General features: G+C 55.4%; 3 protein-coding genes across 10 annotated transcripts; 2 read left to right on the forward strand and 1 right to left on the reverse strand.

The window, feature by feature from the left end:
* The first annotated feature begins 283 nt into the window (after window positions 1–283).
* PRSS53 (serine protease 53) lies at window positions 284–5,049 on the forward strand. The gene is made up of 10 exons (XM_058569570.1): window positions 284–341; window positions 1,264–1,284; window positions 1,391–1,553; window positions 1,849–2,114; window positions 2,258–2,412; window positions 2,573–2,792; window positions 3,569–3,719; window positions 3,805–4,046; window positions 4,128–4,273; window positions 4,510–5,049. The coding sequence occupies exons 1-10, from the start codon at window positions 284–286 to the stop codon at window positions 4,804–4,806; spliced, it is 1,719 nt and encodes a 572-aa protein (XP_058425553.1). The 3' UTR covers window positions 4,807–5,049.
* Window positions 318–14,803, reverse strand: ZNF646 (zinc finger protein 646). Of its 7 annotated transcripts, none has more exons than XM_058569565.1 (3): window positions 13,836–14,415; window positions 7,269–12,682; window positions 318–1,334 (listed from the first exon to the last, which is right to left on the reverse strand). In XM_058569565.1, the coding sequence occupies exons 2-3, from the start codon at window positions 12,598–12,600 to the stop codon at window positions 1,240–1,242; spliced, it is 5,427 nt and encodes a 1,808-aa protein (XP_058425548.1). In that variant the 5' UTR covers window positions 12,601–12,682; window positions 13,836–14,415; the 3' UTR covers window positions 318–1,239. The 7 variants fall into 7 exon arrangements, with proteins under 7 accessions (XP_058425548.1, XP_058425544.1, XP_058425545.1 ...); XM_058569561.1 differs by lacking the exons at window positions 318–1,334; window positions 13,836–14,415 and adding exons at window positions 5,338–5,936; window positions 14,720–14,803; XM_058569562.1 differs by lacking the exons at window positions 318–1,334; window positions 13,836–14,415 and adding exons at window positions 5,338–5,936; window positions 14,669–14,739.
* Window positions 14,354–23,141, forward strand: ZNF668 (zinc finger protein 668). Of its 2 annotated transcripts, none has more exons than XM_058569566.1 (3): window positions 14,354–14,991; window positions 20,483–21,151; window positions 21,711–23,141. In XM_058569566.1, exons 2-3 carry the CDS (start codon window positions 20,505–20,507, stop codon window positions 22,921–22,923), a joined length of 1,860 nt encoding a protein of 619 aa, XP_058425549.1. In that variant the 5' UTR covers window positions 14,354–14,991; window positions 20,483–20,504; the 3' UTR covers window positions 22,924–23,141. The 2 variants fall into 2 exon arrangements, with proteins under 2 accessions (XP_058425549.1, XP_058425550.1); XM_058569567.1 differs by lacking the exon at window positions 14,354–14,991 and adding an exon at window positions 15,150–15,901.
* Window positions 23,142–25,844: the final 2,703 nt, after the last annotated feature.

Genomic DNA, 25,844 nt, shown 5'->3' on the forward strand with positions numbered 1-25,844 from the left:
CAAGGCACAGACAGGCTAACTGTCCAAGGTCACTCAAGTAGTGAGGGAAATGGGATTTGAACCCAGGCAGTCTGGCCATGGCTGAGGCCCCGAGAGGAGTGGTGAATAGCCCAGGGTCATGCAGTCACAGCTCCAGAGCTAGGAGCTGCTGGCTCCCTTCCAACCCAGGAAAAGCAGTAACACCTCACTCCTAGCCAACTGGGGGCGGAGCAGAGGTGGAGCCAGGGAGACCCAGGTGGCCTCTCAGAACCAGAGCACAGGCGGCAGAGTGGCCTGGAGCAGCATGAAGCAGAGCTGGGGACCAGGGCTGCTCATTCTGGGAGCGGTGGTCCTCACAGAGGGTGAGCCATCTGTGTTTGAGCGGGTGGGAGTGGTATGGTGGGAGTTTAGGGGCCACCCTCTGCCCGAGCAGCCCCTGCAGCTTGGTGTCTGTGAGGGGACAGTCTGCCTGTGGCAATATAACTGAGTGTGGCTGTGTGTGTGGGGAGGTGTATGCAGCCACCTGTGTCAAAATGGGTGTGATTTTCTTAGGCTAGATTACAGTCTACGTCTACAGAAACTGTCATTGTGTCTGTGTGTGTACCCTCTGCCCTGTCTGCCTCTCTACCTCCAGAATGACTCTAGGCAAGTTGTGGGGCCCTTTGGCCTCACTCTCCCCATCTTTACACATGTCCCATCTTTCCTGGCTCAGATGTACAATGGGTGTGTTTGTGTGCCCGTGATGGGGAAGAGGCAGGGCAGGAGACCCTCCAGTAGAGTTTCTGGAAAGGTGGGGGAGTCTGAGTCGCCAGAACAGAGGTGGGGTGCGTCTCAGTCTCTTGGAGCCCTCCCCTACTTGGACATGACGCAGGCTTCTAATCCTTCTTCTTAGGCCTCCATGGCTGAGGGCACAATTAAGCTAATACTCTCCACATACACAGGCCGCCCCCCCGACTCAGGGCAGGGGCAGAAGTTGGGGGTTCTGAAGCCTGGAGGAGGGTTGGCCTGGTCCCAAGCTGAACCCCAGGCCGTGCTCCTCAGGCCCAGGAGTGCTGAGTACAGTTGAGGGAGAATTAATTACTGAGTGTATGCTGTGAATAGTTTCCAATAAAAGCTGTTTCTTAATCTCATATAAATATTTTCATTCTGGGAGGGGCTGGTGAGGTAGCCACAGAGTCATAGGCAAGGACCCAGAGCCCGTCCCCCCAAACCTGTCCCCTCCACCAACGCTGGGCCAGGCAGGTAAGGCTCGCCCAGGTCTCACCCGAGTCTCTCTCTTCCTAGGTCTTCAAGCAGCTCAGCCTGGTAAGCTCTGGGCACGTGGGGCCTGGGTATTCCTTGGGTCTGGGTCAGGCCTGGGGTGAGAGCAGGACAGGGGCCTGCTGTCAGCCTGACCCACCCCTCTCCACAGCGTGTGGGCAGCGCGGCCCTGGCCCCCCTGAGCCCCAGGAAGGCAACACGGTGCCTGGCGAGTGGCCATGGCAGGCCAGTGTGAGGAGGCAGGGGGTCCACATCTGCAGTGGGTCCCTGGTGGCAGACACCTGGGTCCTCACCGCTGCCCACTGCTTTGAAAAGTGAGTTATGGCTGGGGTCAAACAGGGTTTCTGGCTTTGGGGGGTGGGTGATTTGTCCCCAGACCCCGCAAAATTGATCCCTGCTGTTAGAATAACAAAGTACCACTTACTGAGAATATGCTGTAACAACTTTCATGGTAGAAGCCTTATAGGTGAGAAAACTGAGACGGGGAGAAGGAAAGACCTTGCCTAAAGCCATGGGCTGACACTTGTCCACCTTTCACCTACCGTGTGCTGTCTCCCATGGTGTCACTGTTCCCTTTGCACTCAACGCCTGGCCTTGTCCCTCTTCCAGGGAAGCAGTGACAGAACTGAACTCCTGGTCAGTTGTCGTGGGTTCTCTGCAGCGTGAGGGCCTGAGCCCAGGGGCTGAAGAGGTGGGGGTGACTGCTCTGCAGTTGCCCAGGGCCTATAACCACTACAGCCAGGGCTCAGACCTGGCCCTGCTGCGGCTCGCCCAACCCACGGCCCACACACCTCTCTGCTTGCCCCAACCTGCCCATCGCTTCCCTTTTGGGATCTCTTGCTGGGCCACTGGCTGGGACCAGGACACCAGCGATGGTAAGTGCTGTCCCAGACTGAAGCCCAAAGAGGCACTCCACTTGCCAAAGGTCACACAGCCTCAGTTGTCAACTGTCCCTGCCCCCAGTCTCCCTTGCTTCCCCGAGCCCAGACTCCGGTCCCAACCCCCTCTCTTTTGCCAGCTCCCACAACTCTACGGAATCTGCGCCTGCGTCTTATCAGCCGCCCCACGTGTAACTGTCTCTACAACCGGCTGCACCAGCGGCTGTTGGCCAGCCCAGCCCGGCCTGGGATGCTGTGTGGGGGTCCCCAGCCTGGGGTGCAGGGGCCCTGTCAGGTCTGAGAGGGAGGACAGGGGAAGGGAGCAGCAAGGGAGGAGGCCTAGCCTTTGGCTGGGCGCTCAATCCACAGGGATGGGTGGGAGGGCCGCTGTGGAAGGGACTTAGCCTAAGGCTGGGGCTCAGGTGTCTGTCCTTGCTTCCGTTGCCCGGCTCCAGGGAGATTCCGGGGGCCCCGTGATGTGCCGCGAGCCTGAGGGACAGTGGGTTCAGGCTGGGATCATCAGCTTTGCATCAAACTGTGCCCAGGAAGACACTCCTGTGCTGCTAACCAACATGGCTGCTCACAGCTCCTGGCTGCAGGCTCGAGCTCAGGGGGCAGCCTTCCTGGCCCAAAACCCAGAGACCCTAGAGATCAGTGATGAGGACAGCTGTGTAGGTATGAGCAAGGGGTGTTAGGAGTGGGACATGTGGGGACACCCAGGTCTGCATGAGGACTTCTGGGCAGCAGGTGGAAGCTACAGTGAAACAAATTTCAGCTCAGAATACAGAATTGATACAGGGCATCCACATACTGCCAGGGGCTAACTATGGGGCTTTTAAGGCCACTTTCAGCCCCCAGGATGAGAACAGCCCCATTTAGGGCTAAGAGGCATAGACGCTTCGGAACTTTATGGGTTTGGAGTTTAGGTAAGAGGGGTATCTGAGGTCTGGCTGAAGGTTTTTGGGGTAAGCTCCAAGTTTCCAAGTGGGGACCCAGCGAGATTAGACAGGGCAGGGCTCCCACTTAGAATGCTGGCATTAAGTGACTAACATGCAAATTGCATGCAAAGTAATTCCTGAGACGGAAGCTATGTCTTGATGGTAAGAGGAGCACTAGTGAGCCAGGAATTCTGGGGTGAGTCCCAGCCCAGAGGGATGCAGACAGGTGGGGTAGGGGAGTGATGAGCAGGCCACTCCCATGAGGCTGGACCATCAGTTTAAACCTTAAACCCTGGCTTTTGAATCCCAAGTCTGCTACCTGCTTGTGGTTACTGAGCTAGAAAGTCACTTAACCTCTCTGGGACTTTGGTTACCTTCGGTAACAAGAGTAACAAAATTCAACTTAAAAGGATATTGTGAGGATTTGACAGTGCGTGGGAAACACTTAGCACAGGGCCTGGCATGCAGTGAGCACTTAGCAAGAAGGCAGATGATGTAATCGGTCTGTTTCAGCCTGTGGCTCCTTGAGGAGAGAAGGTCCCCAGGCAGGAGCCCCCTCCGCATGGCCCTGGGATGCCAAGCTGAAGCACCAAGGGAGGCTCGCCTGTGGCGGAGCCCTGGTATCAGAGGAGGTGGTGCTGACTGCTGCCCACTGCTTCATTGGGTGAGCCCCGTCTCCCTCGCCTTTGTGCCCCCTGCCGTTGCTGGCGGCCCTGCCACCCAATGCTGTCAATGCTGCTTCTGCACAGGCGCCAGACCCCAGAGGAATGGAGTGTAGTGCTGGGGGCCGGACCAGAGGAGCGGGGCCTGAAGCAACTCATCCTGCATGGGGCTTATACCCATCCGGAGGGGGGCTACGATGTCGCCCTGCTGCTGCTGGCGCAGCCTGTGACACTGGGCCCCAGCCTGCGGCCCCTCTGCCTGCCTTATGCTGACCACCGCCTACCTGATGGGGAACGTGGCTGGGTCCTGGGGCTGGCCCAAGGAGCAGGTACATAGGACAGGGCCACCAGCAGCTGTCCATCTCACCTAGAGGCCACCGGGGCAACTGGGTCTTTTCCCTTCCCTACAGGCACCAGCTCCCTTCAGACAGTGCCTGTGACCCTCTTGGGCCCCAGGGCCTGCAGCCGGCTGCATGCAGCCCTTGGGAGCGATGGCATCACCATTCTGCCAGGGATGGTGTGTACCAGTGTTGTGGGTGAGCTACCCCGCTGTGAGGTGAGCCCCAGTCCCCCAAACTTCACCCCATAGACTCCTGGTGTCCTCACCCTGCAACTTATGAATAGACCTTCTGCCAGGCTTGGCCTCCAAACCTGCCTCTCACCTGAAACTCAGCCTTTCTGCCTACTGGCTCCCAAAGAGCCAGAGCCTCAGCCCAGTCCCTAGCCCCTTCTGTCCCCCACAGCTGCCTAGGGGGAAGAGGAAGTCACCCAGTGTCATCTGACCCCTAACAGGGCCTGTCTGGGGCACCACTGGTGCACGAGGTGAGGGGCACATGGTTCCTGGCTGGGCTACACAGCTTTGGAGATGCCTGCCAAGGCCCTGCAAGGCCTGCGGTCTTCGCAGCACTCCCCACCTATGAGAACTGGGTCAACAGTTTGGACTGGCAGGTCTACTTCGCCAAGGAGCCGGAGCCAGAGGCTGAGACTGGAAGCTGCCCGGCCAACATGAGTATGTGCCCTGGGGCCTCCCTGCCAACACTTCCCTCTCTAGACCCCTTCTCTCTCAGTCTAGGAAAAGACCTGTTCTGACCCACCTGCAGCTGCCCTCGTTGGGGTGGAGCAGTGGACAGACCCATCTGGATTCGAATTCTCGTTCTTTGTCACTGTGTGACACAGACCAGGCCTCTCAACCTCTTCGAACATCAATTTTCTCATCTGTCATGGGGGATAAGTAGCACCTCCTTCCTCTTCCTTCAAGGAAGGGAGGAAAGTTGTGAGAATGAGGCCAACCCCATACCTCCTTCCTCTCCCTGACAGGGCAACCACCCGGCTGTTGACAAGTGGCTCTGGGATGCTGCAAACACAGTGAGGCAATTCCTGCGTCACTGCCCCTGCCCCTCTCCCATTCCCTCCACCCACACGATTCCAGGCACTTGGGCAGGCCCAATAGCCCAGGAAGCTCTGGGAAGGAGCCTGCCTGGACCAGCACCTGCCCCCACGCCCCACCCTGCAGGACAGGGAGATGTCACCTGTGGAAGCTCCCCCACACCCAACTCTGCTGTCTGACGCAGGCGTCCCCAGCTATTCTTCATCCCCTCGGATACAGTCACACCAGCCACGTACTTCGAAAATTTCTTTTTTTGGGGGGAGCAATTTTCCTTTTTTTTAAAACTTAAATAAATTGTTACAAAATAGACTTTAGAAAATAAGTTACAAATTGTAGCAAAAGGCTCCCCTTCCACAGGCAACATTCCCACCTGTGGCTCTCTAAATCTGCCTCTCCCTGGTGTTGGAATCTGGCTGGTGAGGGTGGTCCAGCATCATGGCAGAGCCTGGCACCAGGTTTCTTGCAGAGCTGGTCATACGGAAGAGCATGGTAACAAAGGCTGGAGGAAGGACGTCCTTCAAGGACACAGGAACATGAGGAACACCTTACCCCCTCCTTGGGAAAGCAGCCAGATCTGGGTCCTCTTGGCAGGGGGAGAGGAGAAAAGAGATGGGGATGCCCAAACTACTCCTGAGCAAAACATGGAGATCAAGCCTTTCCCTGCAACCCGCCCCCCCCACCCCATATTCTGATCTTTGGAGACTTGAAGTTCAGAGGGAGAAGCTGAGGTCTGCAGGCCACTGGGGTGAAGGGTCCAGGAGTGGGGTGGTGGGGGTGGGTGGAAGAGGCAATGACAAGTCCCCTCCTCCCACTGCTGGTGCCTTTGGGGCTCCTGGGGAGAGAGAGAGGAGGTCACTGACTGGGGCAGCAAACTCCACACAGCTTGTACCCCCCTCCCTAGCCCTGCAGGCCATTCCCCCGACCCATGGCTCCAGAGGCCTGTAGGAGAACTCCCAATTACCTCCCCAGACCTGGCCAACTAGCTCCTCGCTCATTCCCTTGAGGTCACAAGAAATCTTTGATCCTGAAAGCCATCTCATCAGCCCTCTCAGGGGACTCTCACCCACTATTTCCTCCTTCCCTGACAATCAATCTCTGGTCAAGGGAACACCATCTCAGGGACACCCACTCTTGGTGGCCACTAAATGGAATGGGTCCTGAGAGAAAGGCTACAGATCTCTAGAGGAGGTGGAGAGCTCAAGCCCAGGGCCTGCTGAGGAAACAGGCTGTCCTACTACTCCACAGCCTCATCCTCCAGCAGGGCTGGGTGGAGGTGACTTTCCAAGGAGATTCTTCCTGATAGAGGACAGGAGATAGGAGCTAATGACTGCTGTTGCTACCGCTGGGCCTGGCTTCAAAGAAACAATTATCTGTGACTCAGTCCTCCAGTTAAAGCTGTGTTGGTGGAGAGGGTGATGTGTAGGTGGAAAGGATGGTTTGGTTGGATCCTAAAAAGGAGATACGCAGCAGAGAGAGAGGAAAAGGATTGAATAATGGGAAGGGAAGAGACATGGGCAATACTGGTAGGAAAGGACCAAAAGTCTAGTTTCCAAGAAAAGAAAAGGGGGAGCAGAGACAAGATGCAGGGAAGGAGGGCCAGGGAGCTAGGTGCCAACCAGTGACCCAGTCTCCCTGGCCAAGTCAGCACAGTGAAGCCACAAAGCAGTCCAGTCTGGGGTGCCTCCCATGCCCTCTTCCTCATTCCCTGGCTCCCTACCTACCCTAGGAAAGAGCAGAACCTAGATGATCTTTTTCTCTGGAAATCATTACTTTACTGGCTGGATCAGGAAGATTTCCAGATGTAGTAGCCACATGGTACCCAGCTACCTCCCCTCCTAAAACAAAAAGACCATTCCTCTTTGGCTGCAGCACAGCAGAGGAGCCCAGAAAGCTGCCTCTGCCCCGACCACTCTCTACCCCACCTCACTGTGCTCTCTCTTTACCTGACCCAGGGGTTCACACCTCAGCCACTCAAAAGGCAGCATCCTCAAACTTGTTTTCTCACTCCGTATCCAAGCCCCCAACCACCTTTTGGAATCCACGTGACCCTCTCCTCTCACTCCTTGCTCCTCCACCCACCTTGGGACAAGATTTTGACCTCCACTGTGTGCCTACCTCCTGAGACCCTTTGATCCTCTCCCCAAGCCCATTCATGCCCCCGTACCAGAGCTAGCCACTGTCCATTCCTCCTGGTGCTGCTGCCGGTGCTGCAGGAAGCTGATGCGGCGGCGGAAGTGGCGGGGACAATGGGGGCAGGTGAAGGGCCCTTCCCGGGGTGCATGGACTCGCCCATGGCCCTCCAGCCGGGCAGCTGTCCGGAAGGCCTTGCCACAGATGCTGCAGCGGTGGCGCTTGGGGTCCGTGTGGGTCCTGCCATGGTTCTTAAGGGACAGCAGGTTAGGCAGAAGCTTGGGGCAGAGGGAGCAGGGATAGAGTCCAGTGGTGTGAGCCTTCTGGTGGTTCAGCAGGCTACCAGCATGGCGGTAGGCACGTCCACACTGGGCACAGCGGAAGGGCCGCTCTTCGTCTTCAGCCACTGTGGACTTTACTCCTTGCCCTCTATTAGGTCTCTCTCTTGGGGCCCTGGGGTGTTCTGATGGGGTCTTCTGGGCTTTCCCTTGGACAGGGAGATCCACCTCATCCTCCACAATCCCAGCTTTGGGATCTCTGGCCTCCTCTATCTGGGGTGGCACCTGTCTGAGGCCTCTGGCATGAGTCTGTAGGTGGCTGGTTAGTTCATGGTGGGACTGAAAGGCCTTGCCACAGTCAGGGCAGGCAAAGGTCTGGGCAGCTATGTGGTTGCGGCTGTGGTTCTTGGTGGCCACAGGATTCAAGAAATCCTTGGAGCAGAGCAGGCAATAGTGGTGGTCTGTCTTGTGGGTGTTGTGGTGGTTCAAGGGACCTTCCGATTGGCAGGTCTTGCCACAACGGCTACAGGAAAAGGGATGGATCTCTGATTGGAGCTGAGGTCTGCTGTCTCCATTGTCCCAGCTATCCACATGACTCAGACTAGGTCCATTGGGCTGGCTGTTGCCAAGGGGGTAAGGACCCCGGGAGACACTGTCCCCTGACTCGTCTTCCGGCTTGGTCAGTACACGACCCTGAGGAACCCAATCTCCATCATGATTCACCTGTCCCCTGGCTCCTTGCCACCCACCTGCTTTCCCCATGCCCCAGGACACTGGTTCTGTGGCTTCTGAACCTGCTGCCCTCATGGGGCTCTGACTCTGCTCCCCTGGCCTCATGGCTCCATCCTCCAGCTGGGGTACCGACTCAGTACCACCCAATCTGTCCTGTAGTCCCTGGTCATCAGCCAGGTTCCCCTCACTACCCTCTGTGCCATTTGGGCCTCCCTCACCACTTTTGGTCTCCTCCTCATGCTCTCGCAGGTGCCGCTCCAGAGATCCCCGGCCAGGGAAGGCCCGACCACAGAGGGCGCAGCGCACAGCTGCCCGCCGGGATCGCCCTGCACGCCGCCGCCGGCTCTCTGAGTGCAGTCTCTGGTGGTCCTTTAGGGCCATGCGGTTGGAGTAGGTCTTGGGGCAGGTGGGACAGCTATACTGGCCTGTCTCATGGCTCCGCCGGTGGTTTAGGAGGCTACCAGCATGGCGGTAGGTCCGTCCACACTGCCCACACCGGAAGGGCCGATCTTCCCGAGTCAGCTTTCGGGTGGCCCCACCCCCACCCCGCTCAATGTGGACCCGCTGGTGGCTGGCCAGCTGTTTCCGCAGGCGGAAGGCCTTCCCACACTCGCTGCAACGGAAACGCCGGGGATCTGCATGGATGCGCCGGTGGTTCTTGAGGGACATTAGGTTTGAGAAGCCTTTGGAGCAGGCCTGGCAGCCAAAGTGGCCAGTCTGGTGGCTCTGCCGGTGATTGATGAGGCTGCCAGCGTGCTTGTATGACCGGCCGCACACCTCACAGCTGAAGGGCCGCTCAGAGCTGACCTCGGTCTGGCAGCCCTTCTCTGCAGTCTCCAACCTCGGCTCCATCTCTTCCCCCTTCACAGTGGTCTCCTCCCATGCCTCTTCTTTCACCATCGCCAACTCCTCCGAGGGCTCCACTTTAAGTTCTTCCTGGAACTTCCCCACTTCTGCCTGCCCCAGCCCCTCCTCTGCCATGTTCTGGGGCTCACTGCTACCTCCTGCCTCTGCAATGGGCCCCACCTGGGGCTCAGAGCCTTTGCAGCGCGGGTGGTTTCGCAGATGATTACGGTAGGCAGCCAGGTTGGGGTAGCAGCGGGAGCAGACAGGGCAGATGAAGTCTCCGGTCTGGTGGATCTTGCGGTGGTTCACCAGACTGCCCCCATGGCGATAGGTCTTGCCACACTGGTTGCAGCGGAAGGGGCGGGGCTGGTCTTCCAGAGAACTTTCCTCACCCTGCATGCAAAGGCTGTCTGCAACAGTGGCACCTACACCCTCTCCAGACTTTGTGTCTCCATCCTCCCCAGAGAGAGAGATCACTGTGCCCTCAAAGACACTGTCTGCAACCATTCCCGGGGCATCAGCACCTGACTCTCCCAAGTGGTTGGGAGCCTTGTCTGTGGTGTTCCCAGAACTCTGACTTTGGTGGTGACGCTCTAGGCTCCCCAGGTCATCATAGGTCTGACCACAGCAGCCACAGATGTGCCCATAACCAGCTCCATCCAGCGCCTCCACCTCCCGCTGCAGCTGATTCAACAGCTCTGCTTCTGAGAGTTGCAGTGGGGGGCTACGAGTGGATGCCTCTGCGGCTCCTTCCTCTTCCGCCTCCTCCTCCGAGCCCTCAGTCATGCCAGAAGAGTCATGAGCCTGGCGCTGGTGAAGCCGGTAGCCAGCCCGCCCGGGGAAGATCATGCCGCAGAGGCAGCAGAGGAAAGGCTGTGCTGAGGCTGCTTCTCCGGGCCCGTGGTTCTGGAAGTGGCTGCGCAGGGCAGGCAGAGAGTCAAACTCCTTTGGGCAGAGGGAGCACTGATAGATGCCTGGTGGATGGCAGGGCCTGTGGCTCAGCAGGCCGGTGGCATGGGGGAAAGAATGCCCACAATCAGAACATGTGTGGGACACCCCAGCCTCCCAGCTAGTGACAGCTTCGGAAGAGTGGGAAGGGGAGCTGGGCTGGCTGGTGGCTGGTTTCTGGTCTTCATCCATCCCAGTGAGGCCATCACAGAAGCGAGTCCCATTTCTTTCCTCATCACCTGGGATGTCCAAGTTGTCAAGGAAACAGGCCTCCTGCTTTTCCAGTCCTTCCTCAGTGCCTCTTCTCTCTCTATCACCCTGGAAACAGGCCTCATCCCTCTCAAGCCCACACTTGTCTCTTTCAGCTTCAGCCTGCAAACAGCCCCCATCACTTTCCACGTTGCCTTCAGCTCCACTAGGACTTTCCCCTAAAGGGTCTTGGGGACAGTCTAGGCCGTCATCGTCTCCCACCAACTCCTGGGCCCAGTTCCCACCTGACAGGAGTTTGGCTTCTCCCCCACCACCAGCACTACCAGCCCGCCTCCGGTGCCGCCTGCTCCGCCGTCGACTGTGGCGTCGCAAGTGATTCTTCATGGCAGCCATGGTATGGAAATGCTTGGCACAGGCCCCACAACTGAAGTCTCCTGTCTGGTGGGTCTGCCTGTGGTTGATAAGGCTGCCTGAGTGGCGATAGCTCTTTCCACAGTCTCGGCAGGCAAAAGCCCGAGGTGGTGATACCCTCATCTCTGTCCTGATGTTTTCCCCTTCCCCATGGGTCCGCACATGATGTTCAAGGCTCTCAGTGTCTTCAAAGAGCATCCCACACTTGCTACATATCTGTGCTGCTGTCTTATCTGCTGCTGGGGGGACATCAGTGGCCTCTTCTTCACGTTTCCACCCATGCCCCTGATCTGTATGTGGGGCTCCCTCTGCTCCCACTGGGTCAGGCGGGAGCTCCACCTTGAGGTGGCTGGGGGCACCCTCAGTTCCTGGGCCTGCGCTGCAGCGAGCAGCCTTGCAATGGACCCGCACGTGGTTACGCAGGGCCATAAGGTTGGGATACTTGCGGGGACAGAGTGAGCACTGGTACTCTCCTGTCCGATGGCTGTGGCGGTGGTTCACCAGGCTTCCCCGATGGCGGTAAGCCCGACCACACTCATTGCACTTATAGGGGCGGTGGTCCAGGGTGGTGGTGGGGACCTCTTTCTCTTTGTAGGTGGTCCCAGCCAGAGGCAGAGAAGCTAGTGGCACTGATGGTTGCCCATCCTCCCCAGCTCCTTGCCGGGGTCTGTGATGAGCCCGCACGTGGTTTTTGAGGGCAGCTGCATTAAACAGCTGCTTGGAACAGATGGAACAGGGGTAGACACCTGTCTGGTGGCTCTTGCGATGGTTGATGAGGCTCCCAGCATGGCGGTAAGTACGGCCACAGTCACCACAGCGGAAAGGCCGGTACTCCTCCAGGCCATTGTCCTCCAGCTCCCCAGAGGTGCTGAGCTTCCCAGAGCCATTCAGCATCTGTGTACTAGGGAGTTGGTCCTGGCTGCTCCCGTCTGTGTGCCCATTGGTGGTAGGCATCCCTTTCTCTTCCCACAGCCGCTCTTGCCTTTCACCCTCATGGGACTGCTGGTGTTCCAGCAGCTCTCGGGGGAGCCGGAAGGCGCGGGGGCAGTGGGGGCATTGGTAAGGCCGATACTGGGCATGGAGTCGGGAGTGGTTCTTCAGAGCCATGAGGTTAGAGAACTCCTTGAAGCAGACGGCACAAGGGTAGACGCCCAGGGTGTGGCTCTGGCGGTGGTTGGTGAGGCTCCCAGCATGCTTGTAGGTCTTGCCACACTGACTGCACTTGTACCGACGTTCCTCCTCAGCAGGAGGGGACTGGGTAGGCTCCTGGCCCCCAGTGAAATTCACTACTGATTCAGCCAAATACTGTTCCAAATTGCTCAGGAGGCTGCTGGCTGGGGTGGGGAGAGGTGGGGCTCTGGCAGAGTTGGTGGTGGGCCCCCAGCCCTCTGCACCCTCCTCAGGATCTGGCTGGCTTTCCCAGCCTTCTCTTTGTCTGGTGGGTGGATCTTCCCAAGTGCCCAGAGCTGCCCTGGGATCAGGCCCAGACTCACAACCAGATGTCTCTTCAGTACGTTTTTTCTGGTTTTCCCAGCCTTCCCCAGGGCCAAGCCTCTGGCTCCAGGAGTCAGGGGACACTGTCTCCCCCTGGAGGTGTGCAGGGGCTTCCTTGGGGCGAGGGGGCCTGCGTCTGCGGCGGCCCTCAGGTGCATGAGTCCTCATGTGGCTCTTGAGGGCCATGGGATTGGTAAAGTCCTTGCCACAGGTGGTACAGGGGAAAAGGCCAGTCTCGTGAGTCCGGCGATGGTTGACCAGGCTTCCTGGGTGACGGTAGCCCCGCCCACACTGCTGACAGCGGTAGGGCCGAGGGATGCTGTCAGCCTCCTCACTGTCCTGGCTGGAAGATGGATGGAGCAGTTCACGGTGCCGTGACAGTTCCGGGAGGCTAGGAAAGTGGCGCTGACAGTCAGAGCAGTTGAGTGAGGTGGGCAAGTCCTCCATGGGGCAATGTGGCAGAAACCTGGCGGTTCAGGAAGAGCAGGCAGATGGCAGCAGCATCTTTCTCTGGTGGAGAGGCCAAGGCCTAGGAAGAGGGGGCAGTGGTCAGAAGGAAGGCCTGAATTAACTTGGTCTCTTGGCTCTATGAGCAACAAGTTCACCAGTGGTCACAGAGAGGTTCCGCAAGCAGCAACGCCCAGAGACTTGCTTTCTACTGGATCTAATCTGGAAGCACCACCATTTAAGGCTTCCCTACACACAAGCTCCCCAAATATGGGAGCTCCCCTAAGCCTAATGCATCCCTAGAGGTATAGATAAGGAAGCTAAAGTCTAGAGGGATGACACCTACCTCTGATCACAGACCCATTATCTTGTTTTTCAGACCAAATCCGAAAGTCTTACTGTCCCTAACCTTCTGCTCTCTATAATTCTGAAACAAACAAACCTACCTCCTGTGACATCTTTTTTTTTTAATTGCAGTAACATTGGTTTATAATGTTATATTCCTGTAACATCTTGAAAGGAAACCTGAGCCTTTTCTAGGACCTTCAATAAAATAAGTCCAATCATCTCTCCTTCACTCCTCAGCTAAACAGCCTTTAGTAATCTAAAGGCACTGAAAAAGCAGCCTCTTTCTCCAGTTGACAGCTGAGGGTCTGAGAGGTGAGGTTAGGGGCCCCCTTCACAGAAAGAGCTGGCTTGTTCCCCCACCACCCCTATTGCTTTCAGGGTCACTAGGTCGCCTTCCTAAAGACTCTCTTGGCCACTTCCTTCACCTACTTCCCCTGAACGCAAACTATCTTCCATCTTGGGAATTCCATCCCATTCCAGGTTGTTCTTCGCCCCCTACCTTTTTCCTCCCCACGCCTCCTCACTTTATCCTCCCCATCCGTTCTCACTTGTTCTTCTACTTCCTCTCATAATACTGGTGATGCCAGCAACACATGCTAACTGAGCATTACCATATGCCAGGCACTGAGCTAAGTAAAGAATAATCACTGTATCACTTAACCCTCACAACACACTGCAAGATCTGTCATCCCATTTCACACACGGGCAAACCCACTGACTCAGCCAGTCTTCTTTCCAGAGTCGTTGTTCTCTCCACAGCAGGCCCCCGTGCCTCCTACATCACCTTGGCCTTCTCTGACTCTGATTCTTCACTCCCACGGGACCCCAATACAACTCCTATCTCCGACTCTAAACCCCCTCATTGAAACTGCTCCCCGAATTCTCACCTCACACAGCCCTTAGCTCAAGAGTCCTGTCTCCTAATCAACTCCCAATGAGGTCCTCTCGCCTCAGTCATCTCCTCGGCCGATTTGCTCTTAGGACCCCTACCTCATACGGGTGGCCCCTTCTCGTTCCCGCCGCGGGTGCGTCCGTTGGGGACCGCGAACGGGAGCGCGCCTGCGCACTGGGACCCTCACCCTAACCGCAGCCGCGCGCCTCAAGGAGTGGCTGTGGGGGGCTCTCGCGCTCGCACGCACGCACACTCAGCTAGGGCTCCTGGGAGGTGGGAGGAGAGGGAAAAAGGAAAAGGAGAAGCGGGAGAAGGAAGGAGGTAGAGGAAAGAGGACGCAGCTAGCACGACCCAGGAGTCTACCCCGAGCTCCGCGGACACTTCCTATTGTTACTAGGAAACAGGAAGTGTCCTAGCCGCAAAAGCTTCCCCGCGAAACCTGCGCCCTGAGAACACTTCCCGTCCCTCCTCCAAGCAGCCTTTCTACACAGACACACTTCCGGCGCTGGGGGAGAAGTAGCTCAAACGCGACTCTGACCCCGCCCACGTAGGTCAAAGCGCGGCGTTGTTTAGCATTAACCTTAGCCACACTTCCGGCAAGAGCCGCTAAAACCTTTCCGGTGCATATTAGCTGAGCGCAGAAGAGGAAAAAGAGTTATGCAGCACCGGCCTCAGTACTCTGGCGACATTTTTCGTGGGTCTCCCTGAAAAACTTCCCAAGACAGATTGAGGGAGCTTCATTCACTCCTCGCTCGTAAGGGAAATGTTGTGGAATATAAGCGAATTTAGGTACTACAGATCTTGAATATGGCCTTTCTGTCCTCCCACCTTCTAGTTCTTGGTGATCTGGCCCCAAGCTAGCAATAGCCCGGTGTATACCGTAGACCCGTCCGGCATCCCCTGTCATTAGCACGCACACAGACCCCGTGCAAGATGCTTCTCCGCCACTTTCGGCTGGGGGTGCTTCGGTGATCTTTGCCTTCCTCCCTAGCCGGGAAAGCTCCCGTCCACTTCCGCTCGTAAGCCCCGCCTCCCCTCCTCCCCCTCCCCCCCGCTGGGTCCTAGCGCCTGCCCCTCCCTGGCCGCGTCTGGGGCTCCGTCGGCGAGAGGAGCTGCCGCTGACGCCACGGAGCCAGCCCAAGTCCGTTCAGGTAGGAGACGCCGGCGGGAAGCCGCGGGACCCCCGGGCGGCCCCAGCGCGGACGCAATCCGAGCGGGCCTCAGTTTCTCTGTGGGTGCCGAGGGCGGATGGGGTTGGCCTGGCGCTAGCAGCGCGGGCGGGGCGGGAGGAGTGCGGCCCCGAGAGGGCGCGGGCGGGCTCCGGGCCCAGTGGGTCCTAGAACCCGCCGGCTGTCCTTGCGGGTCGGCTGCTGCAGAGGCTCGGGCTCGGCCGGCGCGGCCGCCCGCTTTGCACGGTGCGGGCCCGGGGGGTCCTAAAGCCCGCCATGTTGCGGGCTTTTGTCCCAGGTGTGCGGCCCGCCTTGCAAGGTCCCCAATGCCTGCGGCCCCCTCCCCGGCCGAGGTGCTGGCCGCCGCTCGTGCGGTCCTAGAGAACGCCATCTTGCAGGCCTTTGTGCAGCGTCCGGCCTTCGGTCCATTCATTTGTTCATTCTCTTATTCTTCGTTCACTCCTTCTTGCCACGTTCTCGGAGGCCACGTTTTCCCAGGGCTTATTCTGAGACGAGTCAGCCCAGGGCCCTGCCTTGCAGGGCTGTCTGCCGGGGGGGCGCCGACCCATAGACGGTTGCAGGAAGCGAAAAGCGCAGAGTTTCTGCAGCTCTCGGCCCCTCCTCAGTCCATCTGGTAGGCCCTGATGCCCTTCAAACTGCCACCTGCCTCAGAGACCCCATTTTACTGCTGAGAAAACTGAGGGCTAGAGCGCCTTGGCGCCCTTACCTTTACTGCCTATTAACTGTACCTGAAGGCACTGGGGAAGCTGGTATTTGAAGGATGCAAGAGAAGTCAAGGGAAGGATGCAAGAGAAGTCAAGGGAGAAATCCATGGGAGAAGTCAAGCAAGGGCTCCTGACGCAGAGGGAACTGCATATGGAGATGCATTAAGGTGGGGAACTTTGAGAATGGTGAATTGTGCCTAGAGCTTAGGTCGTGGTCAGGAGGGGGACACTGCTACTGGAGCTGAGGCTGGAAAAGTAGGTTGAGATTAGGCTGTGAACTGACCACATTGGAGGTCTAGGGGATCAGTAGCTCTCACCTCTGCACGTTCAGTTTCCCATCTGCCTTCTCATCAGATCTCTCACAGCCTCTGAGGCCTATCCGTGACTACTTGTTTAGACACGGGGAGACTGAGGTGCAGAGAAGATAAAAAGTAGCTCCTTTTCACCTCATACCTGCTCGCAGGGTCCTAGCCTACGTTCTCTGGGAATGAAACCTCTGCATCCCTGGTGTTTAGAGCCTGTTCAGGCAGTGGGACTTCATCCCCCTCCTAAGCCAGTAGTGAAGCAGACAAGCCTCCCTCAAGAGAGCAGTGAACCCACTGTGGGGTACTGGGGCAATATTTGGACCTTGTGAACTTGAAAAGGCAGAGAAATTCGGTTAATAAATAGTTGGTGATGGACATTCTCACAAACACCTACTATGGAGGTGGCAGAGGCTAGAGACCTGGGTTCGAATTCTGTCTCAGAGGTTGATTCATTCAGTTTGTTCTGGGGCACCAATCAGTTCCAGATTTGGCTATACAGAATAATAAAGCTTCCTGGCTCTTTGCCAGCTGAGACATGCTGGAGACAGAGAATTACCAACCAAGCCATAAAACATGTAAGGACCAAAGCAAGAATCGGGACAGAGCACAAGTTTGGGAGACAGACCACCTGGCTTTGAATACAGCCTGTAACCATGACTAGTTACTTCATTTCTATGTGCCTCAATATCCTTGTCTGTAAAATGGAGGAAATAATACTGTTTAACTTAGTCTGTTCAGGCTACCATAACCAAAAAACAGACTGGGGGGCTTAAACAACAGAAATTTATTTCTCACAGTTCTGGAGGCTGGCAAGTCCAAGATCAAGGTCTGGCCGATTCAGTTCCTGGTGAGGACTCTCTTCCTGGCTTGTAGATGTGCACCTCTCTCTATGTCCTCATATGGCCTGTCCTCCGGCCATGTGTGCATTTGGTCCATAACAGACCCTAGGCAGTGGTGAGGCTTAGCCTGATTAGTACACATAAAATGCTTAGAATGATACCTGGCCCATGGTAAGCTTGCAATGAATGTTCTCCAGATGAGCACCATAAGGGAAACTAAAGAGGGAGGGTAGGGAGTGATTAGCAGAGGTGCAGATAGCATAAGAAAGGTGGTCAGGAGAGCCCTCTCTGAGGAGGTGACAGCAAGCTGAGACTAAAATGAAATCAGAGGTAGCTACACAAAGATCCTCCGGGAAATACTGGTTCTGGCAGAGGGAGCTACTAGTGCAAAGGCCCTGAGGTGGGAAGGCGTTTAGCTCTTTGAGGAATAAAAAGGGAGCCTGTGTGGGTGGAGCCTAGTGAGCCAGGGAAGAGGAGTGGCAGGTGAGGTAAGCAGGAGTGAGATAGTTCAGGGCCTTGCTGGCCACAGAAAAGATATTGGTCTTTGTCCTAGGGGCAGTGGAAAGTCTCATGATTTGGCTAATAAACCTTAAGTAAATGAAGACTGATAGAGAAAGAGCCCAGCTCAGGCGTTTGAGTCTGTGCTCCTTGACTAGCTGTGTGTGCTTGTGCAAGTTTTTTCCCTTATGGGGGCCTTAATCTCCATATCTGAAAAAGAGATGTAGTAAAAATGTCTCTCCTAGAAGCCTGTGAAGACCTAAGGATGTGTTTTTGGTTCTTAAGTGTTGAGTGTTGGTTGGAATGACCCAGAGAGTGTGTTTAAAGTACAGGTTTCTGAGTCCTACCCCGTGCTCCCTGGATGACTGTTGTCATGCAGGGGGTTCACAGACCTGACTTGGAGAAACATCACTCTAGGGAGGGGTGGGTGGAAGAGTCCTCAGTGAACAGTGAAGTGAGGAGCTAATGGGGCCATTGGAGACAGGGGCCTAGCCTACCTGGCCCTCGCTCTTCATGGAGCTGGGTGCCTGCCGGTACCAACCTGGCGCTTCCCTACCTTTTCCCCTGGGAAGTGCCTTAGGAGGAGAGATTTACCCCTCCAGCTATCTCCTTTCTGGTTCAGAGATAGGAAAGCCTGAGGCCCAGAGCTCACACCCCATGTGTCCAGCCCTCTGAGAGGGAAAAAGATACATAAAGGATGCTGGCTCTGGTCTCAAGGCAGTTCTACAGGGATGAGAGAAGATGAACGTGCGACCTGAGCTCAGAGTTCTGGTCACTGTGGGGCTGGCCCAGGCAGCAGACAAGTCTAGGGGGCCCAGATGACTGAGCAAGGGCCCAGCAACTCAAGGCAAGTTAAACCCCTGGATTCAAGTCCCAACGGCAAATTAGAATTACTAGCTCTGCGACCGTGGGCTAGTCACTAAACCTCTTGGAACCTCAGTTCATTCATCTGTAAAATGAGGACAATAATCCCTATCTCAGGAAGCTATGAGAGAATTAAATATGGTAGTATGCTCAGCAAAATGTCTGGCTCTGAGAAGATTCCCAATAATTGAGGGCAGTAATTATTCTTATCTCATTCAGTCTTCACCCAACCCTGTGAGGTAAGTACTGTTATTACCTCCATTTTTCAGATGAGAAAACAGGTCCCACGGCATGAAGTAAATTGTACAAGGTCACAGCTAGGAAGTGAGGGAGGCAAGACTCAAAGCCAAGCAGTTTGGCTTCAGAGATGGTGCACTTAACTACAGTGCTATATTGTTTCTCTGGGCCTACATTCCTTATCTGTGAAAAGGGAATAATAATAGAACTTTTCTCGTGGTATTGACATGAAGTTTAAGTGAGTTAATACGTGTAAAGCGCTTACGATACTGCCTGTTGTTTAGCAAGTGCTCAGTAAATGTGAGCTATCATTTTTATTAAAGAGAAACTGTATCAGTCAGACTGTCCAGAGATGGTCTGGAAGGGAGGTAGTGAGTGCCTCATCCAGAGATAGGGAGGGATCCCCTGGAAACTGTAGGGGAAATCAAGCCATGGGGAAGTCTGGACCTCAAGCCCTTTAACTCACCTTCCCGCTCCAGGATTTAGTGGGAAACCAGGCTAAGGATGGAACAGAGTTGTGTGGCATTGGGGCCAAAAACCAAAGGAGAGATGCAGGAAGAGCTTCCTGGGGGAAGTAAGGCTCAAAGGAAGGATTGGTGGGATTTGTAACAGCCAGGAAGGACCTGGGAACTTGTATGCTGTGATGGAAGCCATGGAAAGTTCTTGAGCAGGGGACAGAGCATCATATGGTACTTTAGGGAGAAGACTCCAGCTGCTGTGCAGACTAGATTATGTATGTAGGGGTGGGGGACTGAGGCAGAGCCACCAGGCAGAAGGGTGCTGACTCTAAAGATGCAGCCCTTGCCACTCACCCCAGGGGCTCCTGTGTTCTCCCTGGGTCATAACTTAAGCCACCAACCCCTGAGATGTACAGATAAGGAAAGGGGCCTAGAAGGGAGCACTAGAACTCAGGCCTCCTACCTCCCAGCCTGGCTTCTGGGCACACCTGGCTCCCCTCCCCTCCTATAGCAGTTATCCTTCCCTGCTACCTCAGCTGCGCCCAGCAGCTGCTGCTGAGCACTCCTTAAGTGGATCTGCCATAATCCTCTTCCCTTCATCCCCCAGGGAGGATGAGCTGGTGTTAAGACTAATGCAGCCGATAATCCTATTTCCTCCCAGCCATGATCCCCAGGAGCAGCTGGGTGGAGGGTGTCTGGGCTCTGAACTGAGAAAGAAGAGGCCTTAGCTAGAGCTGCTGTCCCAGGAGGCCAGGCTAGATCAGATACATTGATTATGACTCAGAGGCTTCTAAGGGCTACCAGTGGCTCAAGCTGCCTTGAGAGTAACTAAGCTCCCCATTACCAGAGCTGTGAGAGCAGGAGCCCAACAGCGATTCCAGAGCAGAGGGTGGGCCCGGATTCCTGGCTGGGGTGGAGTCCCTTACAGCTGTGCAAGGCCAGAATTTTGTGTGAACAGTTGCTGCCTCTAAAAGCTAACCAACCAGAGGGGAATAACAAAATATCTATGCTGGGGACTTATCACTTCCAGACAGACAGTGCCAATCACCACATTTAGCCTATTGGTTCTGCCCTCTTCTGAACCTACCTCTGTCTTCCCTGGGCACTTGGAGATCTTCAGGCCAGACCCATATCTGCATAGCCTCTGTGTCTTCAGTCTTGCACAGGCCCCTGCGTTCTGGCACAGGCCTTGTACTCTGAGCTTAAGAAGGAAGATGGTGAGATGGATGAAACCTGGGCCTTCTGGGAATGCCACAGGGTTTGGAAAAGCCCGAAGGGAAGTGCAGGTGAACATTTTGATGACCCCAGCCTCCTCTCTTAGCCCCTCTGAGGTCCAACTCCTTTCATCAATGAACAGACCAGAGAGGAAACTTGAGTGCAGAGTGTCAGACCCAGGAATGTTTGGAAGGAAGGATGTGGCTGTCCTGAGCGGGAAATGCAGATAAGATAGGGTTCCCTCCGAGGCCTCGCAAGGGCTTCGGTGAGGAGAGAGGCCTTGGAGAATGGCAAAAGGATGTCGCTTCTGTGTAACTTTGCTTCTCTCGCAGAGAAGCTCGGTCCACCGAGGCCATGGAAGTGGAGTCCGCGGAGGCCCGGTCCCCAGCCCCCGGCTACAAGCGCTCCGGCCGCCGCTACAAGTGCCTGTCCTGTACCAAGACGTTTCCAAATGCCCCCCGGGCAGCGCGCCATGCTGCTACACATGGGCCTGCAGACTGCGCAGAGGAAGTGGCCGAGGTGAAGCTGAAGCCAGAGACAGAACCCAAAGCGGAGGATGCCGGTGGGGACAAGGTGTCAGGTATAGCGGCTAAGCCTCGGCCTTATGCATGCCCGCTGTGCCCCAAGGCCTATAAAACGGCGCCCGAGCTGCGCAGTCACGGGCGCAGCCACACGGGCGAGAAGCCCTTCCCTTGCCCCGAGTGCGGCCGCCGCTTCATGCAGCCCGTGTGCCTGCGAGTGCACCTAGCCTCGCACGCCGGCGAGCTGCCCTTCCGCTGTGCACACTGCCCCAAAGCCTACGGCGCGCTCTCCAAGCTCAAGATCCACCAGCGCGGTCACACCGGCGAGCGGCCCTATGCCTGCGCCGACTGCGGCAAGAGCTTCGCCGACCCTTCGGTGTTCCGCAAGCACCGGCGCACGCACGCCGGCCTGCGGCCCTACGGCTGCGAGCGCTGCGGCAAGGCCTACGCCGAGCTCAAGGACCTGCGCAACCACGAGCGGTGAGGGCTCGGTGCTGGTTCAGTGGGTGGGAAGAAGCGGGCCATTGGGGCAGAGGTGGGACCACAGCGGCTGCCTTGTGACCAGTGGGGCCTGGGGTTGAGTCGCAAAGAGCGGAATGAGCCAATTGGGAAGGTGAGTGGGGCGGTGCTGTGCAGAGGGGCTGAGCACGTGGGAGAAGTTGGTGCCAGGGGTTGGTCCAGAGCCGGCCAGCTGCCTTGTGATGGAGCCTGGAAGAGGGGACTGGGGTCTGATTGGCCTAGGTTCCTGGACAGCAGGAAAGGGAGCAGAGCTGGGGCCCCTCAGAGGGTCTCTGGTGGAGCCCAGGAGGTGTGAGTGGGGCCTGAGCTGTCGAGGTCTTTGGTTTGCAGAGAGGAGTCTTTTCTGGCATCTAGACACTCAGCCTGAAGGTTTTTTACTCTGGGGTGTAGCCCTGTGGCCCTTAGGGATTTGGGCCAAGGCCCCAGGGATGTTAGGGGCGCCTGACTTGCAGTGCAGACTGGCAGCGGGGTCAGGTGATGGGCCTGCCACCTTCACGCCAGGTCCTCCACACTCCCACAGGTCCCACACCGGTGAGCGGCCCTTCCTCTGCTCAGAGTGCGGGAAGAGCTTCTCTCGCTCGTCCTCGCTCACGTGCCACCAGCGCATCCACGCGGCGCAGAAGCCCTACCGCTGCCCAGCCTGTGGCAAGGGCTTCACGCAGCTCAGCTCCTACCAGAGCCACGAGCGCACGCACTCCGGCGAGAAGCCCTTCCTGTGCCCGCGCTGTGGCCGCATGTTCTCCGACCCCTCGAGCTTCCGGCGCCACCAGCGGGCGCACGAGGGCGTGAAGCCTTACCGCTGCGAGAAGTGCGGCAAGGACTTCCGGCAGCCGGCGGACCTGGCCATGCACCGGCGGGTGCACACCGGCGACCGGCCGTTCAAGTGCCTGCAGTGTGACAAGACGTTCGTGGCCTCCTGGGACCTCAAGCGGCATGCATTGGTGCACTCAGGCCAGCGGCCCTTCCGCTGTGAGGAGTGTGGGCGAGCCTTCGCTGAGAGAGCCAGTCTCACGAAACACAGCCGGGTGCACTCGGGGGAGCGCCCCTTCCACTGCAACGCTTGCGGAAAGTCCTTTGTGGTATCGTCAAGCCTGAGGAAGCATGAGCGGACCCATCGAAGCAGTGAGGCCGCAGGGGCTCCCCCGCAACAGGAGCTAGTAGTGGGGTTGGCACTGCCTGTGAGCATGGCAGGCGAGGGCTCAGCGGCCCCGGCAGCAGGTGCAGGGTTAGGGGACCCTCCAGCAGGGCTGCTAGGGCTACCCCCGGAATCGAGTGGTGTGATGGCCACCCAGTGGCAAGTGGTGGGCATGACAGTGGAGCATGTGGAGTGCCAAGATGCGGGGGTTGGGGAGGCTCCTGGTCCTTTGGGGGGGGCAGGCGAGGTGGGGGGTGAGGAGGTTGATGAGAAGCCACCACAGTTTGTGTGCCGGGAGTGCAAGGAGACGTTCTCCACGCTGACGTTGCTGCGACGGCACGAGCGCTCACACCCAGAGCTCCGGCCCTTTCCCTGCACCCAGTGCGGCAAGAGCTTCTCAGACCGGGCTGGGCTGCGCAAGCATAGCCGCACCCACAGCTCTGTGCGCCCCTACACCTGCCCCCACTGCCCCAAGGCCTTCTTGAGTGCCAGTGACCTGCGTAAGCACGAACGCACCCACCCTGTGCCCATTGGGACCCCCACACCCCTGGAGCCCCTTGTGGCTTTGCTAGGAATGCCTGAAGAGGGGCCAGCCTGAGGCCCATGCCCCCTTGCCACACTCCTAGGATCCCAGCCCCACAGGGTGCCTCCTAAACCTCCCTTTGCCCCAGCTCACTCTTTAGACTCCAGATCCCTGCCCCTCTGGCAGCTAACTCACCTTCCCAACAAAGAGAGCTGGGACAGTGGAGGCTGGCAGCAGCTGTTGAGAGACATGGTTCTCTTTGAGCAACACTCATTAAAGGATTCACTTTGACACTGGGCTGTCTTCTGTGTTCTGGTGGGGGTAAGGGAGTGGGAGTTTGGGCATCAGATAAGGTATAGTGGACACCACTGGACTGACAGATTAGAAACTTGAAGGGTCTTTGGGTGCATTGTTTCCCAAAGTATGTTTCAGAATGTCTTGTGACAAAAGGTTCCATGATCAAGTAAGTACAAGAAATTCCCTGTGCCCCTCTTGGGGGTTCTTGGGGATTGATCAGAAGTTTATTAAAGTCATTGATAAGTTCTATGATGAATAAATCTACTTGGCTTTGTTTAGCCCATACTTATGTGACCATGGAAACATTTTACTGAGTAGTTCTACTTCTATCCATTTACAGATAATAAACTGAGGCTCCAAATTAGTATATTTCCTATATACTGCAATAACAAATTAGAAAATATACTTGGGGGGAAAATGGGTCCCATCCACAATAACAAAACCCATAAACTACAAAGGAATAAACCTCACAAGAAACATGCAAAACCTATATGAAGAAAATGATATCTCTGTCCTGAAGGATATAAGACCTAACTAAATGGAGACATGCCATGGACCTGAATGGAAAGACATTAAAAGATGTTGACTCTCTCTAGTTTAATCCTTAAATTCATTGCCATCCAAAAGGACTTTTTAACAGAACTCGAAAACCCGAAGTTCCCATGCAATACATTTTTAAAAACAGTGGAGGTGATGTATTTTCATACTAGATAATCAAACACCAAAGCACTGAAGTAAAAACAGGGTATTATTGGCACAAGAAAGAGATTAACCGATGAAGTCAGGGAGAGGTTTGGAAACAGCCCTGACTGATTGTGGGAATTTAGTTTATGATAAATATGATTATTCAAACCAGTAGGAAAAGGGATAGGTTGTTAAATAACTTTACAGTTATACCCATATTCTGGAAGGCTACACAACTTAGAGTAATTTTTCAAAGACCAAAAATGGAAAAACAAAATGAGGCCCCCCATTTAGTGTAAATTGGTACAGCCTCTTGGGAAGATGATTTGATCATATTTATGAAAAAGTTAAATGCATGTACCCTATGACTCGGAAGTACACCTCAAAGAATTAATGCCACAGATTTCTTTTTCTACTTTCGTGGTGAAATTGCAGATAAAAGAATGTTCAGTGCAGCAAAATTTGTGATAACTAGGAACACTCTAAATGTCCATTAGCAAAGGACTAATTAAATAAGGCTAGCCACTATAAAATATATTTTGTAGATGTTTAAAAAAATGAGGCTTATCAATCTGTCGTTGAATGATATCCAAAAAATACCTTACGTGAAAAAAGTGCAAAGCCGTGTGGTTAGTATGCTCCCATTTGGGTCCAATTACACATAAGTGATCAAACTCCTATAGAACATTTCTAGAAGGATACTCAAGAACTGATTCTGAACTATAAATTCCAGCCACTAGGGCCTTCCCCATTTATAAGCTGAAACAGCCAAAGGTCAGAGTGAACCAGATCCTCCTTTCCACGCTACTATCATCTCTAGACTTGAGGGCCACCAAGTTGGCATCTCATGAAATGACTGCTGTGCAGCCCATCTCCAGGCCCACGTGCCAGTCATGGGGGACTTTGCAGCTGCTGGCCATAGCCCAGGACTGGTACACCAAGTAGCGCCAGGAACAGAAGTAGCGGGTATCCCCTTGATGTTCGCCTCATTCAGCATTGCCATGCCCAGGCCCTCAGACACTAGCTTTAGAAGGGGCCCTCATTCCTGTTTCCATTGGAGAACAAGGGGGGACACATGGCAATAGCAGGGGTCAGGGTATCATGGCTGCAGGAAGAGGGCGCTGTTTGGCCAAGGACACTCACTGCCCATCCCCATACCCAGAGCAGGACAACCACTGACCCCAGGCCTCCTGCCTGTCCAGGCTGGGACCAAAGTCTGAAGGAAGGGGTCCAGGAAAGGAACTGACGGGACTAGGGGGGGTTGGAAGCAGGGAGACTTTTGTTACTACCGACTTGATTTGTGACCTTGAGCAAGATGATTATTCTTGGGGGTGAGGAGGCATCTTTTAAAAATTGGTACAAAGATACCGTATACACTAATCAACAAATATCCCTGGGTATCCATCTACAATGAAGGATGAAGTGGGTCCCATGGATATTCAGAAGGGATCCACAACTCCTGCTCCCTTTCTGAGCCCAGGCAACCCACTCATCCCTTGGTTCCTCTTCTCTGACACCCCTGGCATCCCATACCCTAGTTCCTGCTCCCTGAGGATTCAAACGGGCTGACTTTTTAAAAATTAACAGCTTTATTAAAATATAATTCACATACCATACAATTAACCCATATCAAGTGTACAATTCAGTGTTTTATAGTATATTCACAGGGTTATGGAACATCACAATCTAATTTTAGAATATTTCCTTCCCCCTAAAAGAAACTCCATACCCATCAACTGTCACTCCTCCACCTGAACTCCTTTCCCTCAGCCCTAGTCAGTCACTAATCTAATTTCTGTCTCTGTGGATTTGCCTCTTGTGGACAATTCATGTAAATGGAATCATACAATATGTAGTCTTTTGTGACTGGCTTCTTTCACTTAGCATAATGTTCTCAAGGTTCATCCATGTTGTAGCTTGATCAGTACTTCATTCTTTTTTATTGTCAAATAATATTACATTGTATAGATATACCCCTTTGTTTATCCATCCATCAGCTGATGGACATTTGGGTT

The sequence above is a fragment of the Diceros bicornis genome, chromosome 26, assembly GCF_020826845.1.
Source record: "Diceros bicornis minor isolate mBicDic1 chromosome 26, mDicBic1.mat.cur, whole genome shotgun sequence".
Lineage (NCBI taxonomy): Eukaryota > Metazoa > Chordata > Mammalia > Perissodactyla > Rhinocerotidae > Diceros > Diceros bicornis.

Excerpts from the sequence above, each read along its gene's own strand:
- PRSS53 (XM_058569570.1), top strand. The coding sequence starts at position 284 with ATGAAGCAGAGCTGGGGACCAGGGCTGCTCATTCTGGGAGCGGTGGTC. Across the intron at positions 2,115-2,257 it reads GGACCAGGACACCAGCGATG|CTCCCACAACTCTACGGAAT; the intron begins GTAAGTGCTGTC and ends CTCTTTTGCCAG. Across the intron at positions 4,047-4,127 it reads GGGGCTGGCCCAAGGAGCAG|GCACCAGCTCCCTTCAGACA; the intron begins GTACATAGGACA and ends CCTTCCCTACAG.
- ZNF646 (XM_058569561.1), bottom strand. The coding sequence starts at position 12,600 with ATGGAGGACTTGCCCACCTCACTCAACTGCTCTGACTGTCAGCGCCAC. Across the intron at positions 5,937-7,268 it reads ATGGACAGTGGCTAGCTCTG|GAGCCCCAAAGGCACCAGCA; the intron begins GTACGGGGGCAT and ends CTCTCTCCCCAG.
- ZNF668 (XM_058569566.1), top strand. The coding sequence starts at position 20,505 with ATGGAAGTGGAGTCCGCGGAGGCCCGGTCCCCAGCCCCCGGCTACAAG. Across the intron at positions 21,152-21,710 it reads GACCTGCGCAACCACGAGCG|GTCCCACACCGGTGAGCGGC; the intron begins GTGAGGGCTCGG and ends ACACTCCCACAG.